We start from the raw sequence: 23,248 nt of genomic DNA, 5'->3' as shown, positions 1-23,248 counted from the left end.
TGATCCTCACTCCCACCAACCACTCAGCTACATGCCTAATGATAGGATAGCCATTGTAGTGGGAGATTCAAACTACTCCCTTCTGGGCTGAAGTCCCTGGAGAAAGATCCTCGAAGCAAGAGGATATTACATCGCTTGGTGGGCAGGTTCTAGCTACAGGATTATTTCCTGCATCACCAGGGTGATGTTTTCCTTTTAGGAGACCTCCCTCCTCCAAGGCAGCACAGAGGTTGCCAAACTGGAAGTGGGACTTCTCTACAATCTCCCTGTAGGTCTCCTCTATGTACCTCTCTGTCTCCCTCAGCTCCTCCCAAGTCTGCAACTCTAGCCTCAAGGGAACAGCCTCATTCTTTGAGAGCCAGGAACTCTTTCCAGTGGGTACACATACAAAATTTCTCACCAACTGGGAGATAATCATACATGTGACATTAGGCGCAAAAGACTGGATAGCTCCCCTTTTGATGCTGGACTACTGTCTGCATCTTATTATTGAGCTGCTTAATTAAATCCAAAGAAGCCTTTTAGTCAACTGCTCTCTCCTCAGGCTGCTATGAAAACTATCTTTAATGCTGAGCCTCTCTCTTAGAACCTGACTTACTGAGGGTTAGGCACTAGGCCAGCATTCCTCTCTTCAAGGGTCACCTGTGGAGTCTGATCTCTATTTTCTGCTTGGCCCAATGAACTTGTGAGGAATGAATATAAAATTCTCTAAGAGCTTTCAATACTGCAACCCTATATTATAACCCGAGCTTGGGAACTCCAATACCTTCCTGAAGCTTGGGAAGATTGAGACTTTAGATCTGAATTCTCGGCCTTTTCCCATATGATCTCGGTTTTAAATTTGGATGAAAGAATATGAATTGAGAGGTAGGGAAGAAAGAAATAATAATGTTGGTAAAATAATCATTTATATTGCTGCTTCCCACCCAAATACTAGGAGTCCCATTTAACCAAAGTGGTTTTATCTTGATTAGTCAACTTTCCCAGAGTTCATATTGAAGGTCCAATTTATCTGAAATAATTATTTCCAGGTACCATACACCTTTTTGTGTGATTTTACAGGAAATATTCTGCCTTTCCATAAGAAAAAGATTAAAACATAATGCTGCCATTTCATTAATGTTGACTTTGAAGCCAGAAACCATTCCAAATAAATTTAGTTCTAAAACCAGAAGAGGAAGAAAATTGATTGGATCTTGTATAAAGACTAATATATCAGCATATAAAAGTAAGATTCTCGACTCAGACACAAATATATACTCCTTTCCAGGTGGAGCAGGAATTTTATGCTCCCTATAATATTTATGCTTTGCTACACATGACCCAGGCCCAGATTCCATTCTTTATTAGGACCAGTCTTTTATTTCATTCTTTGCAGAATGCATGGCATTGAGAAGAGTTCTAGGGGTCACCGATTTATTGCCTCTAAGGGGTAACCCCACTTTTCTGCTGGGGTGGGAGAATAAAGTGTTTTGGGCCTGGAAGACTGCAGGAGCAACCACATAAGAACATATATTGGGGAGAAGGGTGCTGTGAAGCCATTATGAATGCAATTTGCTCATCATCAAGCATAGTGCAATATGTCATAACCCTCGACGAAGCACAACTGGGTAAACATTTAGGGACTAACCTTTATTGGTATCTCAGCTACACAAGAGCATTCACTTCTTATTGCCCGATGAAGACTTTACCAAAATTCGCAGGGGCTGGGAAACTGATTTGCAGGTAGCCTTGGGGCATTAGGATGTGGTGTGCACTCCTTGATGCAGAGTGCCTGGTTACGAGAAACCTACTATAGATTGATGTTACAAACTATTATAGTGGGGGCATCCAGAAACCTACCTGCATTAAATGTGGGCAGATAGACCATACATTTGGGCATGCGTTCTGGACCTGCCCTGTCATACAGCGATTTTGGCACTGCGTAGTGACTTGCATGTCTGGAATGACAGGTCGGCCAATAAGGGGCATGTCCCTGATATTGGTTTTAGATTTGCCAGAAGCATATGGCCCTATAACAGGGGGACGATTGGCTCTCTGCCGGAAGATGTGCTTACCGGCCCAAAAGTGCATTTTGCAAAATTGAACAGTGGTGGATCCCCCAGTCTCCTGGCATTGGTGGAATCAATTGCATCAACTGGATATTTGGGATGCTCATGGGTCTCGGAAGATATAAAGATCTGGAATCCATATATACATACCCTGCATCCAAAGGGATAGTTTGCTGCTAAATGTAAAGTCATGATACTGTTTGTGGTTTGCTTAATCATGGTAGGTGGGGCACGTTTTGGTAATGAGGGCGGGGGGTGTATGGTGGATAAGCTTGGAAGGGGTGGAGAAGGGACTGTTAGCATTTACCATATTTGTTTAAGGTATGTTGTCATAAACAGTATGTCTACCATACTTGCTGCCCTCTAAAACAGCTGGTAAAGGGATTGCACAAAGCCACTGTGGAAGAAAGTGACAGTCCACAAGAGTGTACTCCCCCAGGAGCTCTGCTCCTACCTCAATATAGAGCAGTGGTATCAAACTTGCGGCCCACCAGGTTCTATTTTGAGGCCCTCGGTATGTTTATCATAATCACAAAAGGAAAATAAAACACTTTCTTGATCATATGTCTTTTTAGCTATAAATGACAATATTATTATTAAGACTCAGCCAAAAGGAAAGATTTCTAAACTATAAAGAGTTTTACCTCAGCAAAATTGTCATTTCTTTAACAAGACATTGGCTATTTTTTTCTGAGACCCTCCAAGTACCTACAAATCCAAACTGTGGCCCTGCAAAGGGTTTGAGATGGAGACCACTGATATAGAGGGAACAATTACAATCATATAAAGATATGATTTAAAGGGAAAAGATTAGTAAAGTTTTGGGTTTATATATATATATACACACACACACACACACTAGTCTTTAAGCCCGTTACATTAAAGGGTGCTAGAATAGATGTGTGTGTCTGTCTGTTTTTCTTTCTTTCTCTCTCTCTCCTTGGCCGCTGTCCGTCTTTCTTTCTTTCTTTCTGTCTCTTTTCTCGGCTGTCCACCACCACCCCTTGCCTGCTCCCCCTGTCCAGCAGCAGCCCTTCTCCCTTCATTTTACCTCCCCTGTCCCTGTATTTCTCTGTTGCGCCATGCCTGCCTGTCTCTCCGTGGCCCCCTTCTGTTTCCTCCCCTCCCAGAGCAAAGCATGATTGCTGTCTTCCCCCCAGCACACCCCTCCCCCAAAAGCAGCCCCCTTTCCCTCTCCCCCTCCACTTCTTACCAGCATGGACACCTCACAGCACCCGCACGACAAACTCCTGCCGTTGCTGAGACAAACCGCCGCTGCACATGCCGCAAGCCACCCCAAGCCCGTGCACGTGCCGCAAGCCGCCCCACGTGCCACAAACGGAATGTGGTCACGGAAGCACACAGCACGGCGGCAGGGATCACGGCCTCCTAAGTGAGCATGCGCGCTTAGGGTTTTATTATAGAGGATATAAACAGTACGCCAATGGAGGGAGGGAGGGTTTTTGATGGAAAAATTATGTTCTTACCTGTTAATTTTCTTTCCTTTAGACGCAGCAGATGAATCCAGAGACCAATGGGATAGCACACATCAACCAGCAGGTGGAGACAGAGAAACTGATTAACAGGTGGTCCTATTGGCTGGCACACCTCCTGCATCTTCAGTATTGCTCTTTGCCCAAGCATCCGTAGCCATCAATATGCTTAGCATGTAAAAAAAACCCTTCTTTCCCATAACAAATTACAAAAGGTAATAATACAGAATACAACTATCAATAATAAAAGACTTTGAAAGTTGCAAAAGAAAAAAACCGACAGGCAATATCCAGAAAGGGTGGGGCTCTGGATTCATCTGCTGCGTCTAAGGGAAAGAAAATTAACAGGTAAGAACATAATTATTCCTTCCTTAGCAACAGCAGCAGATGAATCCAGAGACCAATGGGATGTAGCAAAGCAATCCTCTATCTGAGTGGGATATAAAAACAACCAAATAAATAAAAATAAAATACTGTAAGAAGCTATGGTACTAACTAGACAATGACTGGTTTCTAAAACAAAATCTTCTAACGTTACTGCGTATACAGATTCTAGCCTCCTACTCTTATGCTATTACCTTTTAACTTATTTTATTTATGTAGTTAAACTCCTGAGGCAGGCTCTTAAGCTGAAACGCAATTTGTGTTGAGGCAAGTAAATCAATTCTTTGTTAGCTGGTTTGTCTTGTGTTTTCATCAGCCCCACTGTTGTCTTCTTTGTAAAGCAGAATGTTTTCCATCCAGCCCACAGCAAGGGAAACAGAACACCGGGCCCAGATAAAAAAGCCTCATGAAAACAAAACAAAAACCCTCTTTTTGACAGGAAACGCCACAATGCATCCATCCTCAGGCCACAGTGGGGCTGGGGAGAAATGATGGCAAAACAAAGCAAGCAGACTTACCGCAAAACATGACACGTCTAAGAGCAGGACAGTAGGCACTCCTCCAAAGGTCACCCCCTGCAGCACAGTACTACCCCGGGCTGCACTGTAGCAGTAAGTCTGGTTGGAACTGTTTGTTTTCAACACTCCAATTCTAGTGTGGGACCAGGAGGAGAATGCAGAGGAACGGGCCGAGGACTTGAGCAGCAAACCCATCTTTAGCTTTTAATCTGTAAAGAAGCACACAGAAGTTACAGTCACACAAATTTTGTCACCACGCAAATCTATGCCATGCCACCCAATTATCCCAGCTTGTCAGTTGATTCCACCTTCCTTTCTGCAGGCCATATTCTCCCGATCTTTCCCAGGTTGCACGACTACTGTGATGCAAGCACACGGACTGACCCAGCTGTTTACCAAGTCACCACTATGTCTGTCTCCTTACCAAGCTATCCTTTCCTTTTCGATAATAAGGGCACTTTCTCAGTAAAATGATCACTATGATCGTTCAGACAACGCTGTGGAAGCAACAGGTTCCCCTACATCACAAGCAGCCACTGTTGGGCTCTGGCACTTGAGTCTTCAATCTCAATTACCTCTTTTGGAAAGGGACCAAAGCCTAGCCACTACTTAACACTATTGTGCCTAGATGAAAAATCACTGTCCCCTGACCCAAGTGGATGCAGTCTCTGCATCTTCAAATTCATCTAGAAATTATAAGCATCCCAAAACCCCTGCAACCCTCTAGATCAGGGGTGGGGAAGCTTTTCATGTTGGAATGTCACATTAATTTAGCTGTAATCAAATAAGGCCACATTCAAGAAACTTCAATTAGATATACTTAAAAGTGTACATTAGTTTTCAAAACTCCAACTACTAGATACTTGATAATTATTTTAAAATATGAAAACTCTGTTAATTTCAAAGTTAGCTAACCTTTTAATGAGTTTGTTGTGTCTCCTTTTTGTATGAAAGCATTTGACTATTAGGTTGCAGCAAGGAGGTCATTTGTTACCTTAAGGGCATCTTGATTTGGGTTAGGAAGGAAAATGTAGATTCACAGGAATACCGTATTTTCACGCATATAACGCGCGCGTTATACGCGTTTTTACCTACCGCGCATACCCCTCGCGCGTTATATGCGTGAGCGCGGTATACAAAAGTTTTAAAACATAGTTCCCACCCCCGCCCGACGCCCGATTCACCCCCCCAGCAGGACCGCTCGCACCCCCATCCCGAACGACCGCTCGCACGCGCTCCCACCCGCACCCGCATCCACGATCGGAGCAAGAGGGAGCCCAAGCCCTCTTGCCCGGCCGACTCCCCGACGTACGATACATCCCCCCCCCGGCAGGACCACTCGCACCCCCACCCCGAAGGACCGCCGACTTCCCGACAATATCGGGCCAGAAGGGAGCCCAAACCCTCCTGGCCACGGCGACCCCCTAACCCCACCCCGCACTACATTACGGGCAGGAGGGATCCCAGGCCCTCCTGCCCTCGACGCAAACCCCCCTCCCTCCAACGACCGCCCCCCCCCCAAGAACCTCCGACCGCCCCCCCCAGCCGACCCGCGACCCCCCTGGCGACCCCCCACCCCCCTTCCCCGTACCTTTGGTAGTTGGGCCAGAAGGGAGCCCAAACCCTCCTGGCCACGGCGACCCCCTAACCCCACCCCGCACTACATTACGGGCAGGAGGGATCCCAGGCCCTCCTGCCCTCGACGCAAACCCCCCTCCCCCCCAACGACCGCCCCCCCCCAAGAACCTCCGACCGCCCCCCAGCCGACCCGCGATCCCCCTGGCGACCCCCACGACCCCCCCACCCCCCTTCCCCGTACCTTTGGTAGTTGGCCGGACAGACGGGAGCCAAACCCGCCTGTCCGGCAGGCAGCCAACGAAGGAATGAGGCCGGATTGGCCCATCCATCCTAAAGCTCCGCCTACTGGTGGGACCTAAGGCGCGTGGGCCAATCAGAATAGGCCCTGGAGCCTTAGGTCCCACCTGGGGGCGCGGCCTGAGGCACATGGGCCCAACCCGACCATGTGCCTCAGGCCGCGCCCCCAGGTGGGACCTAAGGCTCCAGGGCCTATTCTGATTGGCCCACGCGCCTTAGGTCCCACCAGTAGGCGGAGCTTTAGGATGGATGGGCCAATCCGGCCTCATTCCTTCGTTGGCTGCCTGCCGGACAGGCGGGTTTGGCTCCCGTCTGTCCGGCCAACTACCAAAGGTACGGGGAAGGGGGGTGGGGGGGTCGTGGGGGTCGCCAGGGGGGTCGCGGGTCGGCTGGGGGGGCGGTCGGAGGTTCTTGGGGGGGGGCGGTCGTTGGGGGGGAGGGGGGTTTGCGTCGAGGGCAGGAGGGCCTGGGATCCCTCCTGCCCGTAATGTAGTGCGGGGTGGGGTTAGGGGGTCGCCGTGGCCAGGAGGGTTTGGGCTCCCTTCTGGCCCAACTACCAAAGGTACGGGGAAGGGGGGTGGGGGGGTCGTCAGGGGGATCGCGGGTCGGCTGGGGGGCGGTCGGAGGTTCTTGGGGGGGGGCGGTCGTTGGGGGGAGGGGGGTTTGCGTCGAGGGCAGGAGGGCCTGGGATCCCTCCTGTCCGTAATGTAGTGCGGGGTGGGGTTAGGGGGTCGCCGTGGCCAGGAGGATTTGGGCTCCCTCCTGGCCCGATATTGTTGGGGAGTCGGCAGTCCTTCGGGGGGAGGGATGTATCGGACGTCGGGGGGGGGCATCAGGCTTTCAGGATGGGGACAGACCTTCAAGGGGGGGACAGTGCACGGAAGTCAGGGGGGGTGAACGGAGAGTCGGGACAGCGCACGGAAAGTCAGGGCAGTGCACGGAAGTCAGGGGGGGGTGAACGGAGAGTCGGGACAGCGCACGGAAAGTCGGGGCAGTGCACGGAAGTCAGGGGGGGTGAACGGAGAGTCGGGACAGCGCACGGAGAGGCGGGGCAGTGCACGGAAGTCAGGGGGGGTGAACGGAGAGTCGGGCAGCATGCGCGGTATAATCGTGAGCGCGTTATACCAAAGTTTTTGTGCTTATCATCGTGATTTCTGCGCGCTATACACGTGTGCGCGTTTTATACGGGTGCGTGTTATTTGCGTGAAAATACGGTAAGTGGTTGAAAAGCAAGTACACTTCTCCCTCCCTATTCGCGGGGGTTAGGGGCAGAGCCGGCCCGCGAATAGGGAAAAATCACAAATAACTTTTGGCCAGCTGCTGAGTTCCCGTGGTCTCACGAGACTACAACAGGAACTCCCTGTTTTAGTCCCGTGAGACCACGGGAACTCACAGCACGGCTCTGCATGGGGCAGGAGTGTAGGAAGATCGCTCCCGCCCTGCGTCATCGCTAGACCACCAGGTAAGGTCCATGCTCTGATCGCCTCCCTCCCTCCCCCCCCAAGTCCTGGAGCCATTTTTTTTTTCGATGCCAATGAGTGATTCTCAGGGGAGGGGGCCTGGGGAAAAAAAAGTGGATAATCGAAACCGCGAACATCAAAACCGCAAATAGGGAGGGGGAAGTGTAAGCATTTTTCAGGCATGTTGCCAAAGGTGCAGGTATTCAATTGGATCTTTCTTAGAATCAATTACTTTAAAATGTTATCTTCTGAGAGCTCAATCAATTCCAGCTGTAGTTCTTTAGGTGCCCTGGGGATATCAACTAGGTGAGGTTGAAATGCTAATTTGAGTGTGAGGTCATGATTCTCAAAGTCAGTGAACGTTTCATTGTATTCTCCAATTAATAGGTCTATAATAGCTGCATAATCTTCAAATGATTTGCATATATCACCCACTCATCAATGATCTTTACTAATTGGGGAACACGTTCATCCAAAATTTCCTTTTGAAGAAGAAATGTTTTGGAAAAAAAGAGCTTTTCCAAAACGCTTGGATTTTTTGACACAAATATTCAAGTTATTTTGATTTGACATGATATCACACAAAAATGCAGCATTGCTATAGAAATCTTCTTTCAATAATTCACACTGCTGATTCTGTTCTTCATAAAATTTAACTAACACCCATCCTTGCGATAGCCAACGCACTTTAGAATGATACAGCAAACTTACACTGAATACCTTATCGTTCAACTTTAGCATGTTATGAAACTGTTGATGCCGTGTTGCATTTGCACAAAAATAAACGATGCTTATAACTTGTTACAAAGTGTCACTTAAAATAGCTTTAGCACGGAGATTTTACTGATGCAAGATACAATGCAAAGAAATGAGAGCATCGGGATCTGTTAATATTTCTTTTTTTATCTGTGCAATAAACCCTTCATGTTTTCCTGTCATGGAAGGTCCACCATCTATATCTACACTCACTCCAAATTATCTTGAAAGTTGTTGAAGATATCTATTCCCCGTGTTCTGTTTGCAAGAGTGGCCAAAGCGATTAACTCTTTGCAGCAAAGAAAACCTTCTGTTATAACCCAAATGAAGTATAAAACCTTAACCGGGTCAGTAGTATCAGCTAATTCATCCAAAGCAATTGAATAATATATATTTTCCTTCCTTTTGAACTATTGCCTGAACTTGTTCTATTAAGTTGAAGACTAATTCATGCTGCCAATCAGTTGGTTCTCCTTGAAAGAGGCAGTTGTTTGTACTTTGAAACATTATTGGAGGTCTAAGCATCCTACAATGCATTCTTTCACAATTTCTACATCACTAAATGACTTCCCTTCCCACTGACTCCCTGTTTACGAACATCTCACTTACATCAGATTCATACTTCCGAACGGGGGTCCTATTCTACCTTCAGTGTCTCAACGCGCCCCTCCTACGCTTGAGCCGGAAGCCTTCCCTCTGACGTGGGAGGAGCTTCCTCCAACATCAGAGGGAAGACTTCCGGCTCAGCCACAAGAAACGCGTAGGAGCTGCTGCCGGTGGCTTTGTGCAAAGAAATTACTGTGGCTGGACTCAAGATCTTCAGATATAGATCTCAGCAGATGATATTAAGAAGAGTGTGAAACTCGGTGTTCAGATCTTGAAATCTGTAGTTGAACGTGAACGCTATTATAAGTTTCTGCTGTGTGCCTTCTTTGCACTGCTTAGAGCACACCAGGCACCCATGAGCTTTACAGACTGTTGTTCTAAATGTGGGGCATCTCAAGCTACTTTGGGACACATGTTTTGGTCTTGCCTTGGCATACAAGCGGACTGGTGATGCCTGTGTACTCAGATTGCATCAGTGTGGAATTACTCATGGAGGCCCACTGACACTTTTCTTTTTACTTTGAAACTTTCATTGCTGCCTGATCGGACGGGTTGTGCAGCCTTCATTCAAAAATCCATACTTATGGGCATTAAGACCATTCTTCAGTGTTGGTTGTCATTGTGTAGCTGAACATTGGGTTCTTTTTCCCAACATGCATGACCTTGCATTTCTCTATATTAAAACGCATCTGCCACTTTTTTGCCCACTCTTCCAGTTTTGTTAGGTCCCTTTGCAGGTCTTCACAGTCTTCCGTGGTTCTAACCCTGCTGCAGAGTTTGGTGTCATCTGCAAATTTGATAACCTCACATTTCGTCCCCGTCTCCAGATTGTTTATAAATATATTGAACAGAAGCGGTCCCAACACCGACCCCTGCGGGACTCCACTCGTGACCCATTGCCAGTCTGAGTATTGGCCCTTCACTCCAACCCTCTATTTTCTGCCCGCCAGTGTTTAATCCATTGGTATACCTACCCCTCCACCCCGTGGTTCCACAGCTTCTTAAGCAGCCGTTCGTGCGGTATCTTGTCGAAGGCTTTTTGGAAGTCGAGGTAAATGATGTCTATGGGTTCCCCTTTGTCCATCTGGCTGTTTATTCCCTCAAAGAAGTTCGTGAGGCATGACCTTCCCTTGCAGAAGCCATGCTGGCTCGCCCTCAGCTGCCCAATTTTTTCTATGTGCTCGCAGATGCTGTCCTTAATCAGTGCTTCCATCATCTTGCCCGGAACCGAAGTCAAGCTCACCGGCCTTTAGTTTCCCGGGTCACCTCTCGATCCCTTCTTAAAGATAAGTGTGACATTTGCTATTTTCCAGTCCTCTGGGATCTCCCTAGTTTTCAAGGATAGGTTACATATTTGCCGGAGTGTTTCCGCTATTTCTTTTCTCAGTTCTTTTAGTACCCTTGGGTAGATTCCGTCCAGGCCCGGTGATTTGTTGCTTTTCAATCTATCTATCTGGCGGAGGACATCCTCATAGCTTACCTCTATTCGCTCCAGCTTTTCATCTTGATCCCCACTTATGATCTCCTCGGGTTCTGGTACATTGGATGTGTCCTCGCTCATGAAGACCGACGAGAAGAACTTGTTTAACCTGTCAGCTACCTCTTTTTCCTCCTTTACCACTCCCTTTCTGTCTCCATCATCCAACGGTCTCACTTCCTCCCTCGCCGGTTGCTTCCCCTTCATGTACCTGAAGAACGGTTTGAAGTTTCTCGCTTTCCCAACCAGCTTCTCTTCGTATTCTCTTTTTGCTTTCCTAACCACTCGGTGACATTCTTTCTGGTGTTTTTTGTGTTCCTTCCGGTTTTCCTGAGTTTGGTCCTTTTTCCATTTTCTGAACGATGTTTTCTTGTCACCTATCGCCTTCTTCACTTCCTTTGTTATCCACACCGGGTTTTTTATTCAATTCTCTTTGCACCCTTTCCTAAACTAAATATGAAACACTTTAGCACACAGATTTCCAAGTCCAGTCAGTCTGATCACCAGATATGAGCAAGCAGAAAATGTTCATTTTGTTTTGCTTCAAAATACTATACATTACATAAAAGCACAAGTACATTATTATAAAGCAACATACCCTGAGATTCACCCCTGAATTCCTGTTCATAAAAGCAACAATTACCACTCTCACCAAATTTAGGTAGCCAAAAAAGGCCACTCACTTCTGACAGACATCTATCTGGGTTTCCAGTCCTGAGATTCCCATGTGATATAGAGTGCATGGGTCTTGCGAGCATTAAGAATCACACACAAGTTCAAAGTCCCAAACACTAAGTCACTTTATCCTTTGCAAAAGGCACTGTGCAAATAAAGCAACTTGAAGCATGTGACTTTTTACAGAAGATTCACCATTCTTTGCCAAGAATAAAGAAGAAAAAACTTTCACAGAATATCACAGGCCTAGATGTAAACATATTATTCTTTTGGTTTTAAATATGGAGGCCTGTGGAATGTTATTCACCATATACAGAACAGTGTTCTCCCCAGAAATTTTTCCAGCTGGGTGGCATGAAAAAGTAGCCAGGTGGGGCGGGATGGGGAAATTTGATGGTGGGGAAAATTAACCCTCTCTTTTACTAAGATGCGTTAACATTTTTTACGCGCACAAACCCCTGCGCTACGTGGGAAAACTTAACGCCAGCTCAATGCTGGCGTTAGCATCTAGCACACGTGGCAATTCTCTGCGCGCTAAGCGCACGCTAAAACCACTATCGTAACTTAGTAAAAGGAGCCCTAAATGTGTACTATTTTTATTAGTTAATTATTATTATTATTTTCCAATGCTCAATATGACTTCCTTTTTTAAGGTTTGACACTTCTGCCAGAATATTTTTATTAAATTTAAGAAGTATTTGCCCTCTTTCAAATAGTAAAGAGGTTAAAAAAGGGAAAGGCGTTAATGAAGTCATTAGGTTCAATCTAGCCATTTATTTCTGCATGAATTTGAACAACTAAAAAAAAAAAGATAAATCTAGCTCATCCAGTTATACAAGAAATGGCTCTACAGCAGGGGTGTCCACATTTTTTGGGCTTACGAGCTACTTTTAAAATGACCAAGTCAAAATGATCTACCAACAAAAAAACCACAAAGCACACTGTACGCAGAGAAAATGTTAATTATCATTTATATTCCGCGGGTTTTCAAAGAGGTCAAGGCAGACAATTCTATGCAATGTCACCTCAGGAATAACTATATAAAAATAGACAAATATATCCCATCCCTTTTTACTAAATCGCAATAGCGATTTTTTAGCGCAGGGAGATGCGCTGAATGCCCAGCGCTGCTCTCGATGCTCATAGGCTCTCTGCGCTAAAAACCGCTATTGCGGTTTAGCAAAAGGGGGCCATAGTGCAAAATATAGACAGCAGATATAAATTCTCAAAACAGACACATTTTGATCACTAAATTGAATATAAAATCATTTTTCCTACCTTTTTGTCTGGTGATTTCATGAGTCTCTGATTGCACTTCCTTCTTCTGACTGTAAATCCAATATTTTTTTCTTTCTGCCCCTCCTCTTTTCTTTCTGTCTCTCTTTCTTTCTCTCTCCTCCCTGCCTGCCTGTCTTTCTATCTCCCCCTGCCCCCCTCAAGCCATCGCGCCGATTTCTCCACTTCCCCGATTCTTTTTCTACCCCTTAAGCCACCATGCCGATTTCTCCCTGCTGCTTCCACGAGCCAGGCCAGGCACGTACAAGCGCCAGACTCACAAGACTTCACCTCTGACGTCAATTCTAACGTCAGAGAGGAAGTTCCAGGACAGCCAGGCAGTGATTGGATGGCCCAGAACTTCCTCTCTGATGTCAGAATTGACATCGGAGGTGAAGTCTTGTGAGTCCGGCGCTTGTACGCACCTGGCCTGGCTCAGGGAGGCAAGAAGAAAAAGATTGCAGAGGCAACACGATCGACTCACATTGCCTTTGCGATCTACTGGTTGATCGCGCTCGACCAGTTGGGCACCCCTGCTGTTATGGTATCCTGTCCTGACCTGAGGAAAGGGGTTTAGTCCCCAAAAAACTGCCTTATTTCCATTTCCTATTTATAAACTTTAATCAATAGATACAATACTACTTGATTCTACGTAAAGCAACAACAAAAAAATTTTTCTACCTTTTGTCATTTCTGCTTTAATCATCTTCTCTTCGCTCTCTTCTTTCTATTCAGCATTTGTCCTCGCTCCCTTCCATGCAACATCTGTCCTCTCTTTGCCCCTTCCACCTAGCCTCTGCCCTCTCTTTCTACCCCTTCCATCTACTGTCTACCCTCTCTGTGCCCCTTGCATCCACTGTCCACCCTCTCTGCCCTTTCCATCCAGTGTCTGCCCACTCTCTGTTCCATATGGCATCTTCCCTCTTTCTATGTCCCTTCAATAAACTGTATATCCTGTGCCCTTTCTCTCCTTTGTACATGATTCATTTCAGCTTCACACCCTCTCCTATGCTCTGGCATCTCTCTCTTCTCCTTTCCTTCCTTCCTTCCCATGGTCTGGCATCTCTATCTCCTTCCCTTCTCTCCCCCCATGTCCTGGGATCTCCATCCTCCCCCTCTCTCCATATGCACTGACATCTCTCCCCCCCTCCATGGTCTAGTAGCGCCTTTCCTTTCCCTCCCATGGTCTTGGCAGCTCTTGCCTCTCCTCTCCCTTCCCTGGTCTTCCTTCTCCCCTCTCTCTCTTCAATTGGGTGCTGCTGCTGCAGCATTTCTCTTCCCCCCCCAATTGGGTACAGCAGAAGCAGCATGTCTCCTCCCCCTCCCCCATTGGGTACAGCAGCAGCATCATCAGCATTTCTCTTACACCCCCCCAATTGGGTACAGTAGAAGCAGCAGCATTTCTCTTCACCCTCCCCCCCCATTGGGTATAGCAGCAGCATCATTTATCTTCCCCCTCCCTCTCTAATTGGGTACAGCAGCATTTCTCCTCCCTTTCACCCCCCCCTGTCTCACACACCCGGCAGATTCGCTACAGGCAAGTTGCAAGTTTCCCTTCGTCGCTGACCTAACTCCCAAAGGTCAGCGATAGAGGGAAGCTTACAACTTGCTGCTCTTGCTTACTTCGGGCTTTTCTCGTTGCCGGGTCCTGCCTTCGTGGAAACAGAAAGTAGGCAGGACCCGGCAGCGAGAAAGGTCTGAAGTAAGCAAGAGCAAGTAAGCTTCCCTCCGTGGCTGGCCTATTTCCCGCATGCTCCGGGGCTCTAATGGTACCACTGTCTGTGCCGGCTTCTCTTCCCTACCCCCCACCCCCCGGACATAACTTCCGGTTTCGGAGGGAAGAGAAGGGAAGCCGGGTTCAAGACGCTTGTTGGGTTTTGTTTAGTCAGGCGGGAGTCTTTCGGCGGCTCTTCAGGCTGCGCGTTAAGCAGTGGCGGCAGCAGGATTCGCGGGAGATGACAGCGGGGCAGGCATCTAAATTTGCTGGGCAGTGCCCCCGGCTAAAAAGCGCTGGGGAGAACACTGCTGAATAATTCAAATAGTGCCAGGAACACAAACATCAATCAGTTGCTACAGCATAGGATAGCATCCCCCTCTTCTCATCATTATACTCATTTCCCTGAAGCTTTTCAGTAATTTGTCATGGACAAGTAATTCAAGACTCATGACATGGCAGTGCCTAGAAGTCGCAAGATTGTTGGCGGTATATAAGAATAAAGTTATTATTATTATTATTATTATAAATTACTCCAACATCACTTTTTTCACATTTGCACTACATAATCTTTGGAAAATACTTATGGCAGCCCAATACAACTGCTATTACAATCTACAAACTGTCCAGTCAAATGTGATGGATTTGTCGTACTACTTATATGTCAGCTATATAGTGCTGATTAAAAACACAAGTGATGGGGGAAAAGAGAGTCCCTGATCAGCAGAGCTCACATCTATCCAAGATAGAAAAACTAGACAAACGAGATTAGGGTGTTTCATTATACAAGAATGCACACAATTATTAAACAGGTCAATAAAGGGTTAAAAGTAGGGCTGCAGATTTAGAAATTAATAACACAATTAATGTGTTAAATCTTTAATGCAGACCTTTAAAATTGCAATGAATGCAATTACCCGATATACTGCTCCTACGTCAGGATTCACTGCTTCTCTGGCTCTCAAAAAACCTGCAGTGTCGTGGGAACTCATTTTCCCGCCCGCGAGTTCTTTTCCTGTCCCTGCCACATTCCTGCAAGCTCCGTTCTCATCTGCACAAGCCTCAAACACTTTGAAATCATAAGGTTAAGGTAGAGCTTACAGGAATGGGGAAGGGACAGCGACAAAACTCACGGGGGATGGAAAGATGAAATTGAGTTCCTGTGGGGACAAAATTGTCCAAAACCAAAGCACTTATCTTTGAAAACGCCGTTAGAGAGGTGAAACGGAGGCCCCATCGGGTTTTATCAAGCAATGCTGTAACCTCTCAATGGCGTTTTCAAAGATAAGTGCTTCTCTAAAGTATAGGCACTATTTTTGGATGCTCAAAATGTTAGCAATGTAAACAAATCTGTTGGTCAACAATATCAACAGAAAAGACTTGTAAAATAGCAAAGTATATAGTAGTTAGCAGTACCCTCAGATACCTGAGCTGTTAAACCATCAAAGATTCTTATAACAGGAAGAAAGCATCATTCATCGGGTTCTGCTATTTTTAAGGTGCCAATGCTTAATGCACATCAGTTAAATAATGTAAAGTGCTCTTAGTGCATAAATAAATATCAAAAAATATAACAAACAGCACTTATCTCAAAGCGCTGTCTGAGCCCTTCAGGGGTCGTGACAGTTAATGGGCAGCTCTGCTCTCTGAATCTAAGGCAGAAACTGCCCATTAACTGTCATGACCCCTGTAGGGCTCAGACAGCGCTTTGAGATAAGTGCTGTTTGTTATATTTTTTGATATTTATTTATGCACTAAGAGCACTTTACATTATTTAACTGATGTGTGTTAAGCATTGGCACCTTAAAAATAGCAGAACCCGATGAATGATACTTTCTACCTGTACAGGCTGTTATAAGAATCTTTGATGGTTTAACAGCTCAGGTATCTGAGGGTACTGCTAACTACTATATACTTTGCTATTTTACAAGTCTTTTCTGTTGATACTATTTTTGGATGACCTAGTATGCAAGTTTAAATATTTATAAATATCTTTATATACTAAAAAGTTTAAAAATTTAAAAAATAAGATTTAACGACTTGGTTTGGGCCAATGATTGAGACACAGACCTGCAAGTATACCTAGCAGTCTAGTGCCTGACATTCAGGTCTCTGAGGCCCACTCCTAGTGTCAAGTAAGATCGTTTTGGGTGCACGATACCACAGGGTGTGTTTTGGTTTGTGACTATCGTATTTGTCTTGTTGAAAAAATTCTTTAGTTCTACTGCAGCTTCTTTCAGACCACAGGCAAGCTGCTGCGGTCTGGCACCCAACACTGCCCAATCATTTCCCCGCTGCACCCTGCATCTCCCCTGCTGACTCAAAGCAACTTGACTGTGCTGGCCACCGACCGCAGATGGAATGTGTGTCTGCCTGTTAACTATCAAACTGCACTTTGAGCTACTTTGCACACAAAAACAATCACATCCATCGCATCTCTACTTTAGTTTCATAGCTGAAAGAACTTTAAATAAATAACTCTGAAATGTAATTTTTTGTTGATTTTGCAATTTTAACATGTGGCGGAGCTGAAAAAGTCTGAGACGCTGCTTTATCCTAATGTTCCACCAGAGCCCAAGTACTAAGGGAGACTCTTGCTGGGTGAGAGTTTGCTCAAAGAGCTTGGTGGGAAGCTCGCGTAGATAAGAGTCTCATGAAGGCCCAGACCCAGCTCTAGCAGAGGCCTGAAGGGATTGGAACCCATATACTGCCTTTCTGTACTTCTAAGAGTTTCCAAAAGCAATTCTGGGTGACAGAAGAGCCCAGGAGGGGGCCATGTTCGCAAGGGGTGCTGCCCCCTCCTTAAAAGTTGGCTGGCCTTAACCTCGCTGGCAGTGGCGCAGTGAGGGTGAGAGGTGACCCCCTCTCCCCCCCCCAACCTGCTGTGCGCTAGGATCAGCTCTTCATCTGACGTCACTTCCTAGGCGCGGGTCCAGGAAGTGACGTCAGAGGAAGGGATGACGCTGGTGCGACTGCAGGTTGGGGGGAGACGAGGTCAGAGGCCTGAGCACGGCCAGAGGGAAAGACCGTTCAGGCACCGCATTAGCCCTCTTGGAAACAGCCCGGAGGTCCTTAAGCCAGGCTGGCGCGTGACTTACTTTGAATGACGTCAACGTCTAAGGGAAGCGCCTAAGCCTCGCGAGACTCTCGTCTGCAGCTGGGCGGCTTCGACGCCTCCAGGACCCCCCGTCGGCTCCGGCTTCTCCTTCTCGCTCTCCTTTCACCTCAGCGGCGGCTGCACGAAGGACGACGCGACTCTACCGCGCATGCGCAGCTGCGCCTCACGCCTCCCCTTCCCGGCTGCAGCCGCACGCTCCGCGAGCGCTACTTCCGCACATGCGCAACATCAGAGACACCACGCCCCCAGTTTCGGGCGCTGACAGTGCTACTGCCGCGCATGCGCAACGTCACGGACCAACCGCACCTTCAGGTTCTCTAGGTGCTACTCCAGAGACACGTCACACCTCCCAGACCAGCGAGCGCTACTTCCGTGCATGCGCACTAGTAAAGACACAACCCACCTTCCACATTGACAGAGAAACGTGATGGCAAAGGCCAAATGGCCCATCCGCAGTAACCATTATCTCTTTCTCAGAGATCCCATGTGCCTGTCCCAGGCCCTCTTGAATTCAGACACAGTCTTTGACTCCACCACCTCTTCTGGGAGATTGTTCCAGCATCTACCACCCTTTCTGTAAAAAAGGAATTTCCTCAGATTACTGTTAACTTCATCCTATGGCCTCTCATTGCAGAGCTTCCTTTCAAATGAAACACTCAACTCAAGTGCATTTACATTACATAGGTATTTAAATGTCTCCATCATATTTCCCATCTCCTGCCTTTCCTCCAAAGTATACAGATTGAGATCTTTAACTCTGTCCCCATATGCCTTATCACAAAGACCACACACCATTTTAGTGGCCTTCCTCTGGACCAACTCCATCCTTTTTATATCTTTTTGAAGGTGTGGCCTCCAGAATTGTACACAATATTCTCTCCAAAGTCTTATACAGGGGCATCAATACCTCCTTTTTCCTACTGGCCATACCTCTCCCTATGCAACCTAGCATTCTTCTACCTTTCGCTGTCACCTTTTCAACCTGTTTGTCCACCTTAAGATCATCACATACAATTGCACCCAAGTCCCACTCCTCTGTCGTGTACATAAGTCTTCATCCCTAATCTGTACCGTTCCCTCGGGTTTTTGCAGCCCAAATGCATGACCTTGCATTTCTTAGCATTAAATTTTACCTGCAAAATTTCAGACCATTCTTCAAGCTTCGCCAGGTCTTTCTTCATGTTATTCACACATCCGGTGTGAATCTCCATTGCAGATTTTCGTATCATCCACAAAGAGGCAAATGTTACCCGACAACCCTTCAGCAATATTGTTTATAAAATGTTAAAAAAACAGGCCCAAGAACAGAACCTTTAGGCACACCACTGGTAACATCCCTTTCTTCAGAGCAATCTCCATTGATCACTACCCTCTGTTGCCTTCCACTCAACCAGTTCTTGGCCCAGCCCATCACTTTGGGACCCAACCCGAAGACCCTCAGTTTATTTATTACATGTCTATGTAGAACACTGTCAAAGGATTTGCTAAAATCTAAATACACCACATCTAGCGCACATCCTCTATCCAATTCTCTGGTCACCCAGTCAAAGAAATTGATCAAATTAGTCTGACAAGACCTACCTCTAGTGAATCCATGTTGCCTCCAGTCCTGTAATCCACAGGATTCCAGAAACTTGACCATTTTCTGTTTTAAAAGTGTTCCATTAATTTGTTTACCACAGAAGTCAGACTTACCGGCCTGTAATTCCCTACTTCTTCCTTACTTCCACTTTTGACCAGCAGCTTCGGTTTTTGACAGTGCTGCTGCCGCGTATGCACACCATATGTCACGCATCCCAGACCAACCGCAGCTTCAGGTTCTGCATGTGCACAATCAGAGATTCCGCCAGTTTTACTTCTGCACATGCGCACTGTCAGAGGTACAGCAGGACCCAATATCTACATATATTTAGCTTTCTTCTGCCATATAAGCTAACACAAATAACACCTTAATGCATTGGGCTTCTGATGTAGGCACCTTCTTCAATACTCAAGACAACTCACTTTCTTTTTTTGACAATGTTTTTAGTCTACCCATTATTAAGAAATTAACTAAGTCATCAATGAACAAATTGTGGTGGATAATAGAGAAAGAAACATCTATGGTGTGATGATGACCTCTGGTGGTCATTAAGTAGAATCCTCTGGTTGAGTTTGTGCTTTCCCCAGATGCACCTCTGCAATGACAATTTATACATACATGGTGAGAGGGGGGGAAGGAAACCCTAGATTCTTCAACTGACTTTGTTGTTTGACAGTGTAATTTAAGCAAATTTGGGTATTATCCTAGGACAAGCAGGCAGGCGATTCTCACATATGGGTGATGTCATCAGCGGAGCCCGGATGCGGAAGCTCGCAAGCATACTTGCTTGAAAAAACCAGAAGTTTTGAGTCAACCGCACCACGCATGCGCGAGTGCCATCCCGCCTAGCATAGGGCGCGTCTCCTCAGTTCTCTGTTTTCCGCGGAACCGAGAAGTCTGTCTTTGACTCTGCATTTAACTTCGTTCCTTCGTGCCTTCTCTGAACTGCAGTTTGTATTTTTTTTTTTCACGAATTGCTGTTCTTACTTTATTTCTTTTATTTCTAGTTTAAAAAAAAAAAAAATTTCAATCTTCCATCCGACTACCGGGGCAGGCCAGCTAGGCCTCAGCCCAAGGGCTTTGATTTTGCGGCTGCCGTTTTTCCTTCTATGTCCCAGCCTGTCACGGGCTTCAAGAAGTGTAGCCAGTGCCAGCGTGTGATTTACCTTACGGACCCACACCGTCGGTGCCTCAAGAGCCTTGGGCCGAAACATCAACTGAAGTCGTGCGAGCGATGTACTACTCTTCAACCTCGAACCCTTAAACGTCATCATCTTTTGGTGGAGAAGCTTTTCGGGATGGATTCTTCCTCCGATCCCTCAACTTCGAAAGCAACCTCGGTCTCATCTTCGACCGAGACTCCTCCTGCTTCTTCTGCTTCCACCTTGAGCCTCATCAGACCTTCGTCGTTTACAGCGGCTCTCTCTTCGACGACATCTGCTGTATCTTCCCCTGTTGCCTCAGGTCAGATAGCTCAGCAGAAAGTTCCAGTGGTGGTGCTTAAAGTGCCTAAGACTTCCAAGTCGAAGCACATTTACACTGCCTGGATGGAACCTCCAGCCAAAGCAGGTGGTCCGGTTTCAGACGCGGATCCATCCTTGCCAGCTTCTTTCCAGACCATGTTGAAGAAGCAATTCATTCAGTTCCTTACTAATATGGGACCTAAGCTTCTTCCTCTCATCCAGCCTGGGCATTCTGCAGACTCCCGCAAGGTCGAGTCGCTTCCTTTGTCTCAGTCTGAGCTTCCACACTCTTTGCAGGGAGCAGAGTCTCTGCGAGTGTCTGGTCTGGCATCTAAGCATGTGAAGCAAGGAGCAGAATCTTTGCAAGTGCCTCGGCAGGAATCCTCACACTCTATACAAGGAGCAGAGTCTTTGGGAGTGTATCGAGGTTCCTCCACCAAGCCTCTGGAGCTTCGATCTACAGCCTCCAGTCCTATCCATTCTTTGGTAGCATCGGCTGCTTCTGTCTCCGAGGCGAAGTCTCCTCAATCTTCGAGTTCTGCTTCCAAGCACCGTTCTCATCGACGATCGAGGCCTTCATCAAGGCATACTTCCAGGCATAGTTCTTCTTCTAAAGAAAGTCCTCTTCCACTAAGCCTTGATCTACTCCTACTTCGACAAGACCGCTGACTCCTCGATCGAGGTCTCCACTTCCACACCTCGAGGATGCAGCGGTTTCCATTGCTTCATCCAAGTCTCCATATTCTTTTGATGTTTTTTTTCCCGCTGAAGCTTCATCTTTGACCCAGGCTGCTTCGACGTCCTCGAGTCCTGTTCAAGGCAAAGCATTGGCAGATCAGCTATCTTTCTCATCTTTTCTTCGTCAGATGGCTGTTGACTTGGATCTTCAATTAGATGCTTGTTCCAAATACTCTAAGGAGTACCTCGAAGTCATGCATCTACCTCAACCTCCGTCAGAGTCACTTAAGCTTCCTCTTCACAAGCTTTTATCTCAGACTTTTGCCAGATGCCTGGAGACTCCTTATACCATTCCAGCTGTTCCAGGCAAATTGGACTCTAGGTATAAAACTGTACATCGCAAAGTTATTTGACAACTCACAGTTATCTCATCAATCCCTGCTTGTGGAGTCATCCTTAAAGAGGTCCCATCCTTCCAATGTTTATGCCACCGTTCCTTCTGGAAGGGAGGGAAAACTATGGACAAATTTGGACGTCGCATCTATCAAAATTCTATGATGTCCTCTAGAGTCCTCAATTATAACTTTTATTTTATTACTTATTTTGAATTCCTCATAACTCTTTTACCTACATTTCTGAGTTATATGGATACTCAAAAACACTTTGAATTTCAAGAAGTCATTGCTTCTTTATCACAACTCAGACTACATCTACTTCAATCGTCTTATGATGCCTTCGAGTTGTCTGCCCGGGCAGCTGCTTGCTCTGTAGCCATGCGTCGCCTTGCCTGGCTTCGTACCATTGACATGGACCCTAATCTTTAGGACCGCTTGGCCAATATTCCTTGTGCAGGGAATGACCTCTTTGATGAATCTATCAAGGCAGCTACCAAGAAATTGTCTGAACATGAAAAATCCTTTGCTTCTATTGTCAGACCTAAGCCAAAGCCAGCAACACGTCCTCCTCCTATATAACAGAGGCATTTTGCTCCAAGGGTGGCTCCTTACAATCGCCCTCCTCCTAAGAAACAGCAGCCTCAGAAGCAACAAAAATCTCAACCTTCTGCTGCACCTAAGGCTTCACAGCCTTTTTGACAGTCTCAAACAGAGCATAACCTCCATCGTTCTGTCTCTGACTTCTCTTCCCCCTATAGGAGGTCATCTCCATCATTTTTACCACTGATGGATGACAATTACATCCGACCTCTGGGTGCTGACCATCATCAGAGAAGGATACTCTCTTCATTTCACTCAGGTTCCACCAGAGCTTCCTCCAAGAGAGTATCCTTCCAGTCCATCTCAGACCGCCCTTCTTCTTCAAGAAGCTCAAGCTCTACTTCGTCTCCATACCATTGAACCAGTTCCTCTGGAACAGCAGAACAGGGGATTTTACTCCCATTACTTCCTTGTTCCGAAGAAGACGGGCGATCTGCGGCTCATTCTGGATCTCAGGGTTCTCAACCAATTTTTGCTCAAAGAAAAATTTTGAATGTTATCCCTGGCATCCCCTTATCCCCTTCTCGAGCAGAACGACTGGTTATGTTCTCTGGATCTCAAGGAGGCTTACACTCATATCCCCATTCATCCGGCCTACCGTCAATCTAATATAATAAAATGCTAGGCCGCGCATGCGCACTAAAAAAACGTGTTCACTGATCCGTCGCGAAAACACGAGTGCGCATGCGCGCATTTTACGTCATCACCTACTCTCCACCTCGCGCCACCGATCACTGTCATCACCTGCTCTCCACCTCGCGCCACCGATCACTGTTCCTCCTGCACCATGCCACGCCAGGCATGTCTGCCGCCGGCCTCAAGCTCCTGGGGGCCGGCGACGCTGTGCTGAGGTCCCGCCTTCCGCTTCTGCCCTACACGGCGCCACCAGACCCGGTCCTACACTGAGATCCGCGATCAGGGTTGCCATGGAAACCCTGCCGCGGCCTCGCGGCTAGGTAGGGGGACAACAATCACGCTTATGTTCAAGCCGCCGCCACGACTCCTCTCTCAAACCGCACCAGGATCGAGAGAGGAGCTGCGGCGGGGGCTTGAGCATAAGCGCCATTGTTGTCCCCCTACCTAGCCGCGAGGCTGCGGCGGCCTTCCTCACCCGGCTCTCATGGCTGG

The 23,248-nt window shown here is 46.9% G+C and overlaps 1 protein-coding gene across 1 annotated transcript in view; it reads right to left on the bottom strand.

Annotated features, from left to right (window-relative positions):
• The window catches only part of TMEM63A (transmembrane protein 63A), a 202,822-nt gene extending 185,209 nt beyond the window's left edge, over nt 1–17,613 (bottom strand). Inside the window, exons 1-2 of the mRNA XM_033936649.1 lie at nt 17,383–17,613; nt 4,447–4,655 (exon numbers count right to left, since the gene is read on the bottom strand). Coding sequence (XP_033792540.1) covers nt 4,447–4,641 — 195 coding nt within the window. The 5' untranslated portion in view covers nt 4,642–4,655; nt 17,383–17,613. The remainder of the gene's footprint in view (nt 1–4,446; nt 4,656–17,382) is intronic.
• Nucleotides 17,614–23,248: the final 5,635 nt, after the last annotated feature.

Source organism: Geotrypetes seraphini, chromosome 3 (assembly GCF_902459505.1).
Source record: "Geotrypetes seraphini chromosome 3, aGeoSer1.1, whole genome shotgun sequence".
Lineage (NCBI taxonomy): Eukaryota > Metazoa > Chordata > Amphibia > Gymnophiona > Dermophiidae > Geotrypetes > Geotrypetes seraphini.
Note: the sequence above shows the minus strand (reverse complement) of the source record. Positions and strands in the feature narration are given on the sequence as shown.